This window comes from Theropithecus gelada, chromosome 3, assembly GCF_003255815.1.
Source record: "Theropithecus gelada isolate Dixy chromosome 3, Tgel_1.0, whole genome shotgun sequence".
In the NCBI taxonomy this organism is placed as follows: domain Eukaryota; kingdom Metazoa; phylum Chordata; class Mammalia; order Primates; family Cercopithecidae; genus Theropithecus; species Theropithecus gelada.
In genome coordinates, this window is record NC_037670.1 from 95,413,798 (window position 1) to 95,433,363 (window position 19,566).

The window sequence follows — 19,566 nt, forward strand, 5'->3', positions numbered from 1 at the left end:
GTGAAATTGGACAATCTAGAGTCATTCATGGTGACAGAAATCACCTAAGTGCAAGCAGAGATGCACTCAGGTTATCTGGATTTTTACTGGAATTTTTTCAGATCAAAGAGTTAAAACTAAATATTTTAGGTAATTCTTAAAGACTGAGGGTTAGTCTAAAATGTTCAGAATTAAGTATGATGCTAACTTATGATATGCTAGTGGAGAAAAATATCAAATTGTAAAGAAGAGATATAAATGTAATAGAAAAATAACTGTCACGAGAATGAAAACTTCTCAGAAATTTTTCTTCAATCAATTCTAATTGCAGAATTTTTCATGAATGTTCAACAGTCATGAATTTAAGGCCAAAGGCTTCCATATCATTTATACTTATTAAACAGAAATACTAAGTTTGGGCAATGGTTTTTCTAAACTAAGCAAAAAATACAGCTAACAAGGGTTATTTCAAATTTCTTCAGAAATATTCATAAAATATTATTAAAATGGGATTTTGGATTTTAATCTAAAATACACTACTACACTGATAACACAGGGCTTAAAAAAAGTTCATTTCAGAAGCATTTTAATTTATGAAGCTACTGAGAGTGTTTTTTATATCCAGATAAAGGTCAAACACTGGGAGCAAAATTGTCTAAGAAGTTTATGAATTATTGACTTAACATATCACTAAGCATTGTAGATTGCCCTCATCTAACATAGTTATAATACTATAGTATAAATGATAATTTCCTTTACGTGGACCAGAGAGAAGAATTTACATTAAAACATGTTATCCATATTTGTTATTTTATTATTTATTGTATACAACTTTGATAATAAGGACATTATAAATCATACTTTAAGCAAAAATCTATGCATGATATATGTAAGCAGTAACACTTTGAAGAAAAAAGCCATGAAAGCATTTACCTAAAATTTAGTAACATCGAAAAACACTGGTTTGTGCATAGTAATGATTGAAATCTTCATAATACACTAGAATACTGGTAAGTCTTCAGGTATTATAAGAAAAACCTGGTATAGGAAAAGACTAAATGAGACACATCCATATCCTTAAATGTGCACATCATCTAGAAATAAATCTCTCAATGTAGCGGTGCACTAAGCATCCTTTGTTTGGCACTTAATACAGACAAATGGGTATTTGGTTTAATGTGATTTTATTATTCTTAGATACATTTTAGTTATTTTATATAGATAAAAATATACAATATTGCTTTTAAAACTTTTAATTGTATAACTGTATAACTGATTGTCATCATATTCACGATTAAAAAGCCTATTTTTCCACTAAACAGTTTATCCAGTAACATGTGGAAGAGAGTAACAAAAATGGTTTATATAAGACTTATAATAAAAGGTTTAAATGTAAAAATAGAGTATTAATCTAGACCACTGGTCTAAATCCTTAAAAGGATACCTCATGCTGGAAACAAATTATGAAATGTTTCAGACAAATTTTCAAAACTTAAATTGATTCTACAGGTTCAAAGTTTTGACTGAAAATACACAGAACTGAGAGATATTTTGTACGAAGACACTTTTATATACATTAATTTACTAAAAAAAGTAAAAGAAATAAGAACTGTATATATTTTTTTTTTTTTTCTTTTGGAGATGGAGTCTCGATCTATTGCCAGGCTGGAGTGCAGTGGTGTGATCTCAGCTCTACAACCTCTGTCTCCCGGGTTCAGGCTATTTTCCTGCCTCAGGCTCCCGAGTAGCTACGACTACAGGCTCACGCCACCATGCTCAGCTAATTTTTGTATTTTTAGTAGAGACGGGGTTTCACCATGTTGGTCAGGATGGTCTCGATCTCTTGACCTTGTGATCCACCCTCTTCGCCCTCCTCCCAAAGTGCTGGGATTACAGGCGTGAGCCACTGCACCTGGCCGAAAATTGTATTTTAATACATCTCAGTTTGGGATTCCATCAGATTTTAAAATAATACATGTAAAATGTGTCTAAGTTCTTCAGCTCTCATAGCTACAGGAAAGAATAGCTGAGTGTGGTGGCTGACGCCTGTAATCCCAACACTTTGGGAGGCCGAGGTGGGAGGCTCACCTGAGGTCAGGAGTTTGAGACCAGCCTGGCCAACATGGTGAAACCCGTTTCTACTAAAAATACAAAAATTAGCTGGGCATGGTGGCATATACCTGTAATCCCAGCAACTTGGGAGGCTAAGGCAGGAGAATCGCTTGAACCCAGGAGGTAGAGGTTGCAGTGAGCCAAGATTGTGCCACCGCACTCCAGTCTGGGCGGCAGAGTGAGACTCTGTCTCAAAAAAAAAAAAAAAAAAGAAGAAGAAAAGAAGAAAAGATGGTGTCATTTTTTTTTTTAAAGCCATTTCAGGACAGTAAAGTTGGTAGAGTGATTAATTTGCCTATTGGTAAAGAAGATCAGTATATCATTAAAAACAACCTAATGTTTGAAGGTAAATGAACTGTGTGGTTGTCTTTTTCTTAATATCAACTTTAAGCAGTTGGATTCATTACTTTATTTCTTACAAAGACACACTGATAAAGTATGAAAAGCCCCAACAAATTATTTAAGTGCATATATAAGGTATGGACTTTTTAAAATGAAAAACTGCAAATATCTTACAAATAATTTTGTTCATTATAATCTATACAATGCACCATTCAATTCACTCATTACAATACTTTGCACCAAACATTGCTATCTGCAATCTTAACACTCCTCAAATATGAGAAAAACAAATAGTTTCCACTGTTCTAAGAAGCGAAATTTATAAAGTCAACACAATATATTATCAAGGTTTATAGGTCTAAAACAATTTTTAAAGACAATTTATACACATTGAAATGGGTATTTTGCTTAATATAATTAAAAAGTTAGAAATAAAGCTTCTTGCAATTTAATAAACATGGTTGCAGTTAACAGCAGATTTTTCACATTGCAACATTCAACTATCATGGAGTCTTCAATAAAGGTAAAGAGTGGTATATTTCTTCTGAAAACACTGTTGAGAAACTTAAGCGCGATTGTCTTAATATTTTTATAATAATTAAGAATAATTTGGAAAGACATTTTACTTTTAAATTTTTTCAACATAAGGCACGTAGCAACATTTATAGTCTAGAAACAACTAAATTATGTAATAAATAATTATTTTTTCAATCATTATTTGCCCTTTACCTAAAGAAAATAGGTGAGTAGAAGAGTTAAAACATGCCTGAATTAATGAAAATGGTTGGATTTAGGAAATACAAATAATATTTGTGTGCAGAAAGATATTAATTTAAAAAAGAAAAAGAATACTTTATATAAAATATACATCCTACAGTGTTATAGGTAGAAAAAAATGTGAGGCACTTAGATGAACAGTGGAGGAGGAGAGCACTGAGATCATCTTTTTATAAAAAGCACCAAACCATTTATTTTAACATCCGAGATAAAAGCAGAGGTTAACATGATAGGAAAAACTAGTTTAGTTCTGTAACTTTGTATTTGGGGAACTAATAAGAATCCAGTAGTTCAAAACTCAAAGTATTTTATTTTTATTCTGACAGAAATAATTCAAATAAAGAATGCTTTCTAATTTAAAAGAGTCTTAGTTTCCCTGATAAAGTTTTTCATATTTTGTGGTGCTCAGAAGAATGTGAAATGTAGATGGTATCTCACTACTCTGTGGCAGTACACTTTCTACCTTAATGACTATAGTATAGGTACTATTTTGATACCATTTTTAAACTTCCTTTTCTAAAAGCAAAAATTAAAATTTGGTTTGGAATAATTGTGAATAGCATGCATCAATGCCTCCATGTGAACTTGCTGACGTCCAACAGTGACAGTTTTATTATTCCATAATCCTTCACAAACTAATTTAATCCAAAAACCAGGGTCAAAATTGGGCTTGGAATTACAGGAATCCACCGGATGTCAAATCAGGAAAAGTTCTGGCTTCTGACGGATGATGAAGTGGCTGAAGATGTGTGGTAGCCTGAGTGTTATTTATGTTATTTAATTCAGCTGGATATGTTTCATTTAAAACTCCATTCTGAAACTGAAAACAAAAATGGTGATGCAACTTATTGGAATAGATCTTCCAAGTATCTTAAGCCATTAAATGACATATTAACATGTATTTTTAGAATCTTACCCCTGAGAGTTGTAAACTTTAAGTTCCTTTACTGCTGCTAAATTTAAATCTTTCACACAGTGAAGACATACTGAGGACATATTACGTATTAGTTGCATTTATAACCTGTTTTTCCATTAATCTGACAGGAAATTTTGAACATGGTACAGATGAGTGATACAGCTGTCTCATTTCAGACTGCCTTTGGGTCAGGCAGGAATTGATGGGTCAAAGAGCACCAGTCAGGAATTACAGTTAAATATTCTCTGTCATAAGTAGGTTTGCTTTGACCAGGTTTCAAGTTATAGGTGTCAATGAACTGATTATATTCAGGAATCTTACACTGGAAAGCAAAACTTTTCCAAAAAAGGTAGCTTCTGATTTTCTAAATGTTTCTAAATATTCCTAAAATATTACATCACAGGTATGATTTTCATAACTGATTCCTTATTCATACTTTTAATTAATACTACTGAAAGCATAGTTCTAATTACAGAATCAAGTTACCAAAAGAAAATGCCCTTTCTTGTTTTCTCACACTGCAATGAATCTGGTTTCTATAACTGCTAGTAGAAAAAAGAAAAATAAAAAGGAACGGCATGAAGATGCACAGCTCTGTAGAGTTTTATAGATTATAGAGCCTTTATATTTTAGTTAGTGGAAGTTCTGGAAACTTTAAAACAGATTAAAATCATAGCCTTAATTGCTTCAAATAAAATCTACCTTTGTAAAGCCTACATAACAGGCTTCAGTAATCAAAATGTTAATTACTTCACAGATCCTCCAAAACATATATAAAATCTATAGTAAAAGTCATATAACCTGTCTCTTCAATGAATGGCAATACTGTAAATTCTTTAAATAAAAAGTATTACCTGTCCGGATAATGGTGAGTTTTAAATGATTTTTTCTCATTACTCATAACACAATTCATGTCAGCCATTCTCTTTAAACATACTGCACAGACAGTGTCCTCCAACAGAAATATAATGTGAGTCACATACAGAACTTAAATTTTTGGCCACAGTAGATTAAATAAAATACATTACTAAAGTTAATTTTACCTGTTTCTTTTTACTTTTTTAATGTGGCTGCTGAAAAACTAATCATTTCAACATGAAATCAACAATAAAAGATGAGATATTTTACATTATTTTTTCAAGCCAAGTCTTCAAAAATCCAATGTGTATTTCACACAGCACATCTCAATTTGGACTAGCCACATTTCAAGGGCTCAACAGCGACTCAGTGGCTCAATATTGAGTGTCTTAGCTCAATAACATCTACTCTGAAGTGTATGTAGGTCTACAGAATTATTTGTTTATTCACAAAGAAACAATAAAAAGTAGTGAGGGGAAAACACTGCAAAGAACTTACGTGCTACTCATGCAACTCCTTATTCAAAATGTAATTTTACAGAATTAACTTCTGGACAATTTGCTTTACTCAAGAGTAAAATATACTTTCATAGCAATTTTCTGAGATAGACTAACTGAATATTATTCAATTTTAATACAATTGAAAGATGTAAGGAATGAGAATAAGAAAAAATCTTCACCATCATTTTCTATTAAAAAGCTCATAAACGATTACACAAGCAAAATGTATGAAAAAAGCCAGAAAATACAATTAAAGATAAAGCTTCAGGTCATACTTTTAATTATTATACTCTAATACAGAGTAAACAGGGGCCAAGGAGCTTAATTTTAGTCAAGATATTCTTTAAAGCTAAACTTAAATATCCTTTAAAATGAACTAAATATATTCTAATGGAAAAGCATAAATGCAAACATGATATATTCCTGAGTGGCCAGAGACAGCAGCTATTAACATTACGTTAACTTTTTTTTTCAGTGATCATTTTTAAAGTGTGCTCACTGCCATATAGATTCTGATGACACATTTAAACAACAAAAATACACTATCAAGCTTGATTTCCATGACAGAAAGCCAGCTGAGTTACCTCTTTTAAGAAAGGCAGAAAAGAAAGCCATTCTACCTTAAAGGATAAAATGAGGATAGGGGAGGTAATGTGGAGGAATAGCTCGAGAACATGGAGGTGCCTAGGACTGAATTCCAGGGATATAATTAATCTAGAGTTTCAAAGGCATTGTAAGAAAGTACACTTACATTTGAGTTTAACTCAATTTCAAACATATATAAAAAAAATAGAGCTTTGAAGAAATTATTCTTAAAAATTGCAATACTTTTTAAAGTTTGAATTTTTAAATTGCCATATTTTTAAAGAATCCAGAAAGAATAAACCAAATTATCTATTTTAAACATAATACTTCTAAAAACTAATTTCACCTGGTAATTTAGGTCATCTTATATTAAGGACACATTCATGTTGCTTCAGTCCTTCGTATCTTTCTCTCTCATGAATCAGGTGAATGATATATTAGTAACATACTAGAAAAAGTACAGGCTTGTAAAAAAAAAAAAAAAAAAAAGGTAGTCACAGATATAATGAAAAATGCTGTCTCCATGAACGCTATGGAAAATAGATTAAAATCAGCTGACATAAAAAATGTGTAACATGTCTATAAGGTAAAAAGAATCACTGAAAGATTTATTCAGTTTGATAACACCCTTACCTTGTTTAAAAATGCCTGCTGGCCTGGCAGTACTGGGTTGTACTGCATCTGACCCACATGGGTGTGCTGAGGTTCTGGCTGGCACTGATACATCGACATGGCCCCAGCATAACAAGTCTGAGGAGTTACTATGGCTGACTGTGGATTTAATCCATGCTTTTGGTTTTCAGGAACTTGTAAACAAGTGACAAAATCTTCTAAACTAGAAGTAGTAGGGTATGGGGATGGTTCATAACTCCCCATAGGATAGTCCAGCTCTGTACATTTGGAATGTTGTGGTAATACAGGCTGATTACAGGAAATAAAGTTCTGTGTATAAGGCACAGGATCCATTTCAGATTTGTAGGGGAACTCTTGATTGATCCCATGTAAGTCTGAAAAGACATTATATTGTTGTGGGTCTTGCCGTGGACAACTGAAAGGCACGAATTGGTTAGAGCTCCAATTTGCAAACATGCCATTAACTTGCATATGCTTCATTTTCTGACACAGTTGTTGCTGTGGCTCCACTACTGCTTGCTTTTGGTGATGCTGTTGTTGCTGTTGCTGTTCTAACTGTAGGTGTTCCTGTACCATACAGCTTGAGTTCAGAGCCAGCGACTGTTGCTGTTGATAATCTGAAGGTATGAAGGGAGACTTACTTAAAGAATCTTGGATATATGTCAAGATTTCATCTGTTAAGTCAATGTCTCTGAAGTCAACCTCACCGGAAAAATCATTTCTGAAAAATTTTTCATTCTGCATGTGTTTGATGTCTTCAAAATCAATGCCTAGGTTTTTCATAATGCTGTACAAGTCACTGTTTTTACTATCCTGAAAGAGCCCTAGGTGACCTCCAGCAAATGAGTTCACATCCTGAGGCTGGTCAATTTGCTCATGTTTCAGGATAGTATCATTTCCCATCGGTGCAGTATTATCTTCCCAATTTCTGCATTCATTCATAGATTCGTTAAAGAAATTGTTTTCAAAAGGTGCAGTACTTGAAGTACTTGAAGCAGGATAGAGATAAATAGACTCATCTTGTTGCATCATGGCAGCAAGGAGGGAACTAGGATTGAGAGAATCCTTGTTTAGAGTTGATTTGGTAGCAGAGTCTATTTCGCTAGTGCCATTTTTAGTCCTTAGTGGTAAGGGATCCATTATGGCAGGAAAAGGGTTGGTTGCCTCATACAACAAAGCTTCTCCAGTGGTAAACATAAAAGGCAACTTCATATTTCGTTTTCGTAAATGCTCGCTTCCTTCCTCATCTCTAAAGTTGTGTACAAAAAAGTCTTAGAGAAAATTCTATCAAACATTTTAAAATAAAAATTATTAAAGAAAGAAAAACATCAAGCAAAATACATTATGATTGAATTCAAAAGGGGGCATATTTTATTTTCACCTCAATTATTCTCATGACTGGTGCTATAAAATTGTTTTTCAGACAAGCATATTTAAATGATTTAATTTTTTAAAAATAATTTAGTTAATTCCATGGTCACATTACATCCCTACCTGACACCATGCAAAAACAAAAACAAAAACAAAATTGTGTGGAATAAAGCTCTACACATAAAAACAGACTACGAGAATTTAGGGGCCAGGCCCGGTGGTGCATGCCTGTAATTACAGCACTTTGGGAGGCTGATGTGTGCGGACTGCTCGAGCCCAGGATTTTGAGACTAACCTGGGAAACATGGCGAGACCCCCACCTCTACAAAAAAATAAAAATTAGCTAGGCGTGGTGGCACATGCCTACAGTCTCATCTACTCGGGAGGCTGAGGCAGGAGGACTGCCTGAGCTGGGAGGTTAAGGCTGCAGTGAGCCACATTTGTGCCACTGCATTCCAGCCTAGGTGATAGAGTAAGATCCTGTCTCAAAAAAATAATAATAACAAAATAAAAAAAATTAGGAATTAGAAACTTAAGAATCTGAAACAACAAACCTCTCTAATAAAACCCAGAAGCTATAAAGACAAAGATTGGCATAATTAGTAATATGAAAGTTATTTAATATTAAAGTATTTGTATTTTTGCAATAGAATTCTTAAATAAAATATTTGTAACATATATAATTTATAATTTAACATATATATATAATTTCATATCCATAATAAAGAGCTCCAATAGTGTCTAAGAGAGAGGCAAACAACTCAACAGAAAAACAGGTAAATGACACAAATGTAATTTATAAAAGAAAAATATCCTAGAAAGATGTAAAAAGATGCCCCCATTAGTAATAAATAAATGAAAACAACATGTCTTAGTAACAGAAGCACACAAAATAACAAATGTATAGAAATATGAACACAATTAACAAACTAGACTTCTGATATACAAAAAGAACAACATACTCCCAAATGACAGAACATGTATTCTTCACAAGATTACATGGGATATTTTACCAATGTAGACCGTGTATTAGATCATAAAATAAGCCACCACAAATTTCAAAAAAACTGAAATTCATTCAGAGAACGTTTTCTGACTATAGTGGAACTAAGTTACTAAGTCAATCACAAAAAGGCAACTAGAAAAATCCCCAAACACCAAAAAGTACAGTAACACTGTATTTCTAAATAATTCGTGAATAAAAATAAAATAAAAAGAAAATTAGCCAGTATTTTCAATTAAATAAAAATAAGATAGCAAAAGATGAGGGTTGTAAAGTTGTACTTAAAGGGAAACTGATATATATGTTTAAGTATATATATTTTAAAAGTTGGATAAAATCGTAAATTATACCCAAAGAAAGTAGAAGGAAGAAAATAATAATGAGCAGACATAATTAAAACTGAAAACAAATGTATAAAATAGAAAAAAAAATCAATAAACCAAAAGTTGGATTCTAATAAAGACTAATAAAGTCTAATTTAAAAAAGGTGCCTTCTAGAAACATTGATCAAGCGAGAAGGACAAATTTGTAGAGGTACACACATACCCACGCACTCATATACATCTGTACACACATACTCATATACTTCCATGGGTACTTATATACACACATACATTCACCATGTTCATGGGTTCAAAGATTCAGTATTAAAAAGATGTTAATTCTCCCCAAATGATCTAGTTTCAAGGTAATCTCACTCAAAATCTCAACAGATTTTCAGACAACTGTTTTCTAAAATGTATATGGAATTATAAAGGGCAAAGAAGAACCAAGGCAATCTTCACAAGCAGAACAACAAAAAAGGCGAAACAAACAAAATAAAGACACACTCAGACATAGAAATTTATAATAAAGATAGAATAACTAGGACTGTGTAATGCTAGACAAAATAGACAACTACACCAATGGAACTATTAATTGAACAACACAATCCAGACAGAGAACCAAAGACAAAATCCCCTGATCAAAATACAGTGCAGTGGGGAAAAGATGACCTTCTCAGTAAATCACCTTTTCAATGTGACTGGTCAATTGGGTATACATATAATCCTTACCTCAAGCCACAGACAAAAATCAATTCTCCAGGGTGGGAGGAAACATTTGCAATACAAATATTTGATAAAGGACTCATTTGTAACATATGTAAGAAACTCTTGAAATCACTGCTGGGTTTAGAGAACATATTCTAAATAAAGCATTGTTATATTTTTCTTTTATTTTACCAATGACACTAGCTTTTCATATGTACTTCATATGCCCAGGATAAAACCCTAGTGTTTTCTTTTACTATTCTTTCTATAGCTCTGCACATGTAGCTGCTCAATAAAATTAGTCAATTCTGTCTTCTCAATGTCTCTCACCTGTGCTCTTCTTTCTAGACAAATTACCTAAACTTTTCAGTTTTTATTTACAGACTAAATTCTGCTTGAATTATTTTTATGCTTTCACATAAGAGGACTTATGAAAACAAAACTGTTAACAAAAACAGGAAACATTCTTTTGCTTACGTTAGTGGTCTCTGAGTCGCAATGATATAATCTGGTCTTCCATTTTTATAAAGCAGGCGTGCATTAGACTGGACCCACGTCCATCGATTGTTTTTTGTAAGAAGCCGGAAAACTATCAAGCCGCTTTCTCCAGTCTTAATCACTAAAATAAAATTAAAAAATTAAATTATCAAACCCCAAATCAATATATTAAAGAATATTCCTAAAACAAAGCTCTTGTGACATAGTTCTGGATGTATTTCCTTTATCCCCAAAGATGATACATTTTAAACACACACAAAAAAAGGCATGGAAATGGTTTTTCAGAGTTTTTTTTCCATTTCAGACTAAATTTATTATTTTAAATGTTAAAGGGAAGATTATGTACCAGACAATTCTAGTAACACAGGAAAGTAGAAAGAGAGCATAAATTGGGGACAAAAAAGATTAAAAAATTATTTTTAAACAGGAAATATTTTCCTACAGGCTAATACTTTATAATTTTAAAGTAGAGTTATTAACATTATTGTTACAATATTAACATAGATTTATGAATTGATAACAATGTAATTAAAAAATTCCCAAGCAAAACTTCATGGGCCAAATGGTTATTTTTTAATAACTAAACAACAATATTTCTATGAGGCAGGTGTAGACAAGTTAATGAACAAAGAGTGTAACCCTGGTTAATCATGATGATAAGTTACTAAGTAGAAGTTTATCCATATAGTTTACTTAAACACATTACATTACATAAGAATTTGAAACATGTACTACAGTGTATGCTGTTTTTTTCTGACATGTTCATAAGGAACTACAACTTACTCCGGATATGGGACTCAGCACAATAAAGCATATCAGCAGCATGAATAAACTGATACCCTGATCCTCTTGTGCACAGTTCTGCTTCAGTATATCCTAAAACAATTCTTCCTCTGTTTAAAATTTAAAAAGGTAAAATAAGAATGAATTATGATTTAATATAAATGAAATAACAAAGATAAATTCATTGGTTTTACGCTAGTTTCTGCAATGTTTTAGTTCACATTTAGAATTTCACATCAGTAAGTAGATATGAAATTAAACACATCTGTGTAAACCGCTCTTCCTTGCTTATGATTGCAAATTTCAGTTTCAGCCTATTTTCTTTTCCTGAATAAAACCACGGAAATTAGTATGCTAAAACTGAATCGAATAGCGCACATGTATGGGTAACAGAAAATCTTTAATAAAAATCTGGAACGTTTTTATAATCTATTTTTAGGGAAGAAGGTTTTTCAAATTACCTCTCTGCATTCCCACATTAGAAAGGAGAAAAGCACTGATATATTTTGATACGATATAAATGCTTAATATGAGACGCTTGCTCACAATTTTCTGAAAGTTACTGAAACTTCTGGGGCTAGAAATCAAATAACATTTGTGCCATTTAAAAACGTAAAACAAACCAACATAAATGTCATCAGAAGAACAAACCTTACTAATATATAAGAGCATCATCATCTGAGACAAGTCTTGCAAAAAATTAAAAAGATGATTTGTGAGCCTGATGAAATTATTTTTACTGTAAAAGCCTACACTGAAAGAATAAAAGCTAATAGCCAATCTAATAATAAACAATATTACGTACAGTCCACAATGTATGTTTTATATGCTAAGAGAGACTTACTGAAACATAATGTACATCTGATAGAATAAAAGTGAAAAAGTCTCACTTACTTGGCATCACAACCAATAGGTGTGAAGTCTAGTTTGTGTTTGGTTCTAAAGATAAAATTTTTGGTCCGGATTTCAAGTATGGATGGTGGCTGAAGTGGAGTAGCTATCGCAAACAAAGCCAACTGAGGTGGAAGTATTGATCCATCTTTCCCTTTCTTTTTCTGTCCATGAAGATACTTTAACCTCCCTTGGAAATTCATTGCCTTAAAATAATAACAACAAAAAAAGTTCATTAAAATTAAAAATATGAAAGTTCCTTTTAAAAAGGCTCCATTATGGCTGCTTCTAGGGTTCTTGATAATTCCACAAATATTCCTGAAGCTGAGAACTGTTAGTTTCTTTCATTCCTGTCTCCATGGGACACCCATTAAAACTATCCCAAAGAGTAATATGAGAAATATTCTAAAGGGATAAGTGAACCACTCCTTGTTCCTAAATGGTCATAACATGAATACCTATATAATTTTCCAAGCTTGCCATTACCCTATCATTTTCACCTCGCACAGCTCCTTGCACACCACGCAATCAATATATCCTGAATGGTAATAAAGCCCTAAACATTCATTTTCAAGCACACATGAACTATATTGCAGCTCATAGCATATTGCATAGTTCATAGTAATCTTTTCTATAGAGACAAAATATAATTTTATTAAAACACTAAAATGAATCATCATGAAAACATATAAAGAATGCAGAGCTCTACTGAGTAAAGATATGGAATAAATTTAGAAGACAGGAGAAAACAAAGGCAACTTAAACATGAACATGATATATTTAATTGGTTAAAACAGTATCAACCAGTCCAAGGGATGGTTCTGACATCAAAATAATAGCAGCGCAAGGAGGAAAAGACCCTCTTGCACACAGGTATTCCACCTCAGACATACAGTCACATGTCACTTAACAAAAGGGGCATGTTCTACGAAACGTGTCCTTAGGCAATTTCGTCATCCTGTGAACATCAGAGGGTAGGTACGCAAACCTAGACAGTATACCTTACTATGCATCTAAGCTATACAGTATAGCCTTTTGTTTCTAGGCTACAAACCTGTACAGCATGGTATCATACTGAATACTTTAAGTAATTGTAACACGGTAAGTATTTGTGTATCTAAACATAGAAAATACACAGTAAAAATAAAGTATAAAAAATGGTATACCTGTATAAGAGTACTTATTGTAAATAAGGCAGGCAGGACTGAAAGTTACTCTGGTTTAGTCAGTGAGTGAGTGGTGAGTGAATGTGAAGGCCTGAGACATTACTGTACACTATTAGAGTTTATAAACACTATACACTGAGGCTACACTGAATTTATAAAAAATATTTTCCTTTAGGCTGGGCTCAGTGGCTCATGCCTGTAATCCCAGCACAACTTACTGTAACTTTTTTACTTTATAAACTTTTACACTTTTAACTGTTGACTCTTTTGTAATAACACTTAAACACAGTGTACAGCTACACAAAAATATTTTCTTTCTTTACATCCTTATACTATAAGCTTTCTCCCATTTTTTAAAAATTTTTTTTACATTTTAAACTTTTGTGTTAAAACCTAAGACATAAACCCACACATTAGCTTAGGTCTGCACCGTGTGAGGATCATTAACGTTTCTATCTTCCACCTCTACATCTTGTCCCACTGGAAGGTCTGCAGGGGCAATAACATGCATGGAGCTGTCATCTCCTGTGATCTGCTTTTGGAATATTTCCTGAAGGACATGCCTGAGACTGCTTTACAGTTAACCTTATTCTAAAATAATGATTAAAATAAAATCATTAAAAGTATAATAAATTAAAAAATAAAGTAAAATAATGATTAACAGTAAATACATAAATACATAGTGATTTATTACTTTCAAGTATTACGTGTCATACATAATTGTGTGTGCTATACTTTTTATATGACTGGCAACACAGGTTTGCTTCCATCAGCATCACCATCAACATGTGAGTAATGCTATGACATCGTTAGGTGATAGGGATTTTTTGGCTCCATTATGATCTCATGGGACTACCATCATATACGTGGTCTGTTACTGACCAAAGCATCATTATGCAGCACATGACTCTACATACTAATTGTTCATGAGCAATAATACTGAGAAAACTACCTCAAAGCACAATTCTAATTCTGGGTCAGCAAAATCCTCTTCAGAAATAAACACATAAACAAAAATCATTGCTTGGTAATGCTTAATTTAAGATTTGATTACCTGTTTCAAATTCCTTGTTATTCACAAAAAGTATACAATATACTCTGTATTCTCTTCTCCTGTACTTGGTGACACAAACTAAGGATACAATGAGAGACAGAGAAGTCCATTCTGAGGAATCCTAGGCTGCTCCCTACAGCAAACTCCTATGCAGGTGTTCAGACTTTGCAACAAGAAACAGTGTCTCCTATCAGATGATGATTCTACAATTGCGAATATACAATCATTTTTCTATGTGGCAGTTATTTGAGACATATGGAAAGGCCATTATTTTTCTGTCTAGCAGGCATTAAATCCTCCTATTAAAAAGGGGTTACATAATTCTCTCCTATCTTAAAAATCCTAAAATAGTCAAAACACAAGGCTTCATGTTATTTCACTCAATCTTTGTTACTATATTCTAAAGAACAGTTTTCTGAATTATAGAGGATAGTCAAAATCAGAAATAATTATTTTAAAATGCTACCTTATCAAATTATTTGGCAGATTTTTAAAGCTGAAATCAAAGATAACCAAAGAAAATTGGTTTCACTTGACTTTTTTTTCTATAACTTAATGTTAAATCAAATTTGGGCTGAAGATGCCTCTGCTCCTTAAGTCCTTACCAAGGAATTGCAACTTCATTTACTATATAAACGAATGGAAAGCCTAACAGTAGAAGTGAACTTTTGTAACCAAATAGCTGAGTCTCAGTCACAGGTGACCAACTAATCAGATCATCTTCAAATAAGGCAAACCCCAAGCTGTAATCAATCAAGCTATTTTTGTACCTCACTTGCATTTTCCGTTCATAAATGCTCCAGCCCATGTTTTTATGTGAGCTCTCTGAACCTCTCTGGTTCCAAGGGCTGCCTGATTTGGGAACAGTTCTTTGATGAATTAAATTTTGCTAAATTAAATTTGCCTCAAGCTTTTATTTTAACCACAGTAAGAGCCAGTATCATAAGATTTTGTACCTTACCAGAAAACCAGATGAATTATCCAGCAGACACCTCAGACGACATATGAAGCACCTCTCCATAAAAGGAGAGTTTTCTGGAGGAATCTGGTCTGCGTTATAACAGACTACTGGCTGGGGGAGACCAGGGGCTTCTGTAGAAATAAAGGCAAAACAAATTTACTTTCCATTTTGCTGTAAAATTAAGCATCTGCGTAGGTAAAATTTGTATTAGTTTCTAAACTGGAGTCTGTATTCTGAACACAAAAAAATCATTTTCAGAAGAGCTAATGACAAGAAACTAAAAGTTTATTAAATATCACTTTTATCAGATAGAACTTGTGTAATTTTTATTGAGCTATCACTGTCAACAGTTTTCACATTTTCTAACGTATTTTTGTTTTCTTTAACACTTTAAGAAATTTCCAAAAACATTTTTTGCATTGAGAAAAGCATTTTTATACTTGCATATGCTAGCTTACTTTTTTCTTTGGTGCATTTTAAACACAATAATTTACATGCACTCAGGTATCAACCTTGTGTACCTTCCTTCCATCTTTCATGATGGTACTACTTATTTTTATAAAATACATTACTGAGTATGGCAATACTCTGTTGCCTGAAACTCATTAATGGCTCCCATTTGCCAAAATATTCCTTAGCTCATCAGGCTCACTGTGGCCTATGATTGCAGATTTATATCTTTCCACTACTTCCCTATCATGGAGTTCTATGACCTTCCAGGTTCCCAGCCTCCTTTCACAGAATCATATTTAAAAACTACCAACACAATCTTTTGTACCATCAGTTCTTACCATCAATTCCTTGTCCAGACTCTGTACACTGAGAAGGATTTAACGCCCAGTGTAGCTGACGCTGAAATTCAGCTCGGTCTTCGGTATGGATAAGTTCATATACACTCTGATGTATGACATCAGACTAAAGAAAAAAGATACAAGGAATACAACAAAAGCACTGATTAAAAAAATATGGCTTACTAAATTAATTTTAAAGCCTATTTAGATTAGTGGGTGCTTGCTAGTGGTGATGAATACAAATTGGATGATTCCTAAAGTTCCCTAGTCTCCTAAGATAGAAAAAGCTAGACAGACTGGCACTACAACAGATAAGCCAAAAGTTACTTGTCATCAGTTCCCAACGTGAATGCTCTTGCTCAAATAAGTCACCTCCCCATTCCTTAAATGCAACATATTAAAATCTGTTTATGTTTCGTATCCATTTGTTAATTTTTAGATTCTTATCTCTTCCACGCAGCTTTTCCTAACCACCCAGGCCTCTTTGACTTCTCTAAGCTTAATGGTATTCTTTAGGTATTTCCTTCACTGTTCTCTAAAATTTTCTTCGTATAAAATTTTCACTCCAAGTAGATTCCACAAGAGCAAGGGATTGTGCCTTTACTATATCAAACCCACTTTCCTCCTCTTGCCTCTCACCATTTACTATAGTGTTGAGCCCTTAGTGCTTAAACCAGAGTTTTCTTTTTTTTTTAACTGCAAGTTGTAATAAAAAACACATTTCTATCTGTCACAGGTGTATGCATAGACATATACACATGGAAAAGTTTCACAAAACACTTACCATTATTACATGAGATAATACTGTGTATTCTATATTATTTTATTCCATCCTAAACAACTAAAAAACAGTTTGATGGTGATCCACTGTCTTGACTGCATACCCATGAGCGAGTCACAACTTGCAGTTTTAAAAATGGTGTCTTAATCTACCACTTGTGTCAGATATGAATGTTGTTTTAGGAAAAAAATCCATGTGTATATGGGAGAAAAAAAATGGATTGGAAAATGGCTGATCTCTTTGATTTTCTTACTGATATAAATCACAATATCAAATCATGATTAAGACAGTTATATAATTCATTTGGCTTCAAACAGGCTTTTCTATGGATATTAATATATTTTCTTTAGAATGCAACAAATCAGAAGTTTAGACTTTGTGGTAGTAGCTAGATTCCACTATTTTAGTCATCTACACTTAAATCTTCCTAGGAACCTAATCTTCTCATATTAAATCATCTTGATGCCATTACACAATTTCCAGAAGTTGCATCTGAAACACAAGTTGAAATGCACATCCCCTTTTACAAAAGCCTTCAGTGGTCTCCATAGGACATACAATATAGTTGAAGCTCTAGTCTATATAACTGTTATTAAGACCAGCAGCTTTGTGAGACTGATAGAAGTGCAAATTCAAGAGCCCCACTGTGAACTACTGATTCAGAACATCTGGCAATGGGTCTCAGAGATGACCAAGTTTTATCAAGGTCTTCAGGTGAGTTCTTGTGCACATTGCAATTTGAGAACCAGATATACGAGAATAGCAAGCATTCAAATGTTACAATCTGTTCTTAAACCATAAAAGATGTTATTGTCCTTCAAATATGTCAAGTATTTATAATTCCATCTATTCTTCATTCATTCAATAACATTAAACAAGCCAGTCACGTTAGTTTCCTTCAATGACTTCCAGTCTAGAGCTTACAGTACTTCTATATTCGTATGTTCTCTCGTCCACCCACCTGCTACACAATATTTAGGTCAGCTTATATACCATTTGATTTAGGATATCTTCCGTAATCCACATAAATCAGAATTAAAGGTATAAATCATAGGATTTTACTTGTACTTTTTATACAGCACCTCATTCATTTCATAGTTGTCATATATACTCTGCTATCCATTGATGCCAAATAATTTTGATCTTATCCCCTAGACCCCATGTGCCTGAAAGTTTCTTATATATGAGATTCTTGATAAGCAAAAGAAGAAACACAATAACCATGAATCGCATAAAGATTTAAAGGAATTAATAGTGCAGTAAATTATTAATATTAGAAAAAATTATTAGCTACAAATACATAATGTATTCTACAGCATATATTGATACTTTATACATACAAATGGTCAACTGTGTCCAAAAGTATAACATACATGAAAAGTAAATGATATAATAATATAAATGACATAAGTAATACATACTTACCTGCTGAAACCCTAGATAATCTTGTATAGTAGAAGAAGCATAAAAGACCAAAGCATCTGTAGTGACAACTAATACAAAGCCATTCAGAGCCTACAAGGAAAGGAAGTTCTAAAATTAGTAATATGACTTAATATTGACCGTCACATAAAAGTTATTACTTTTATCTCTGAAAAATCTTCTCTTCAAAATGGTTAAAATAATTACATTTCACAAACACAGCCATAACATACACTCCTGGACTAAGAAATACCTATTCATACCTTTTGATTTGTCTACGGAAAAACAGCTAAATTTAATGCTCAATCAGAATAACTTTGGTAGAATATGGAATTCATCTTCTTCCTCATGTTTCAGATTTTCTCTTTTAAATATATTGTACATATTTTTTAAAGAACAAACTATTTAGACATTCACTATAGTCTATCACACTGCTTTTTTTTAGGGGGAAACTGGAGGCAAAGATGTTGATTAGATTCTTAAAGTGGGAACACTAAAACTCTTCTTGTACAAACACATTTCAAGCACTGACACAAACATTTTAAGTCACAGAACATTTTAAGACTTTTATAGGAAAACAATATATACATAATATATATGTAATTAAAATATAATACACATGCAAAGCAAGCATACAGTGAATTTAGTCCACTAAAATTTAACGTCATTATGAACATATACTTAAATTTATCATTTTGTATTTGTTATTTCTATTTGTTCACAGCACATCCGTATGTATAATGTTTCTTTTTCTCTGTTTTGCCTGCTTTGGGTCCATTATTATTAGCCCATACTCTTTAGTTTGGAAGTTATAGTCTCTTTTTCTATTACTTGATAATTCAAGTCCAATATCAACTAATACCTTTATTCTCCTCTTGGATAACAATCGTATCATAGGTCACTTTATTATTATCATATATTTTAATTCTACAAGCCCTCACTGTTTTCTCCTTGAGTTCAATTTGGTATTTGATCTATTCTTTACTATGTGATCATAGCTAATGTCTTCTAACACCCTCTTTTTCATGTAAGGAGAAATATAGTATGGTTTAGTTTAAGAATTGTACTGTGTAGTCAGACAGATTTGGTCTGGACTCCTGTCTCCGTCTATT

General features: G+C 32.7%; 1 protein-coding gene across 1 annotated transcript in view; it reads right to left on the bottom strand.

Annotated features, from left to right (window-relative positions):
• Nucleotides 1-772: 772 nt before the first annotated feature.
• The window catches only part of AHR (aryl hydrocarbon receptor), a 48,075-nt gene continuing 29,281 nt past the window's right edge, over nucleotides 773-19,566 (bottom strand). The window contains exons 4-11 of the mRNA XM_025380573.1: nucleotides 18,458-18,547; nucleotides 16,252-16,375; nucleotides 15,461-15,591; nucleotides 12,283-12,485; nucleotides 11,389-11,498; nucleotides 10,585-10,726; nucleotides 6,703-7,951; nucleotides 773-4,030 (exon numbers count right to left, since the gene is read on the bottom strand). Of these exons, the coding sequence (XP_025236358.1) occupies nucleotides 3,887-4,030; nucleotides 6,703-7,951; nucleotides 10,585-10,726; nucleotides 11,389-11,498; nucleotides 12,283-12,485; nucleotides 15,461-15,591; nucleotides 16,252-16,375; nucleotides 18,458-18,547 (2,193 nt within the window). The 3' untranslated portion in view covers nucleotides 773-3,886. The remainder of the gene's footprint in view (nucleotides 4,031-6,702; nucleotides 7,952-10,584; nucleotides 10,727-11,388; nucleotides 11,499-12,282; nucleotides 12,486-15,460; nucleotides 15,592-16,251; nucleotides 16,376-18,457; nucleotides 18,548-19,566) is intronic.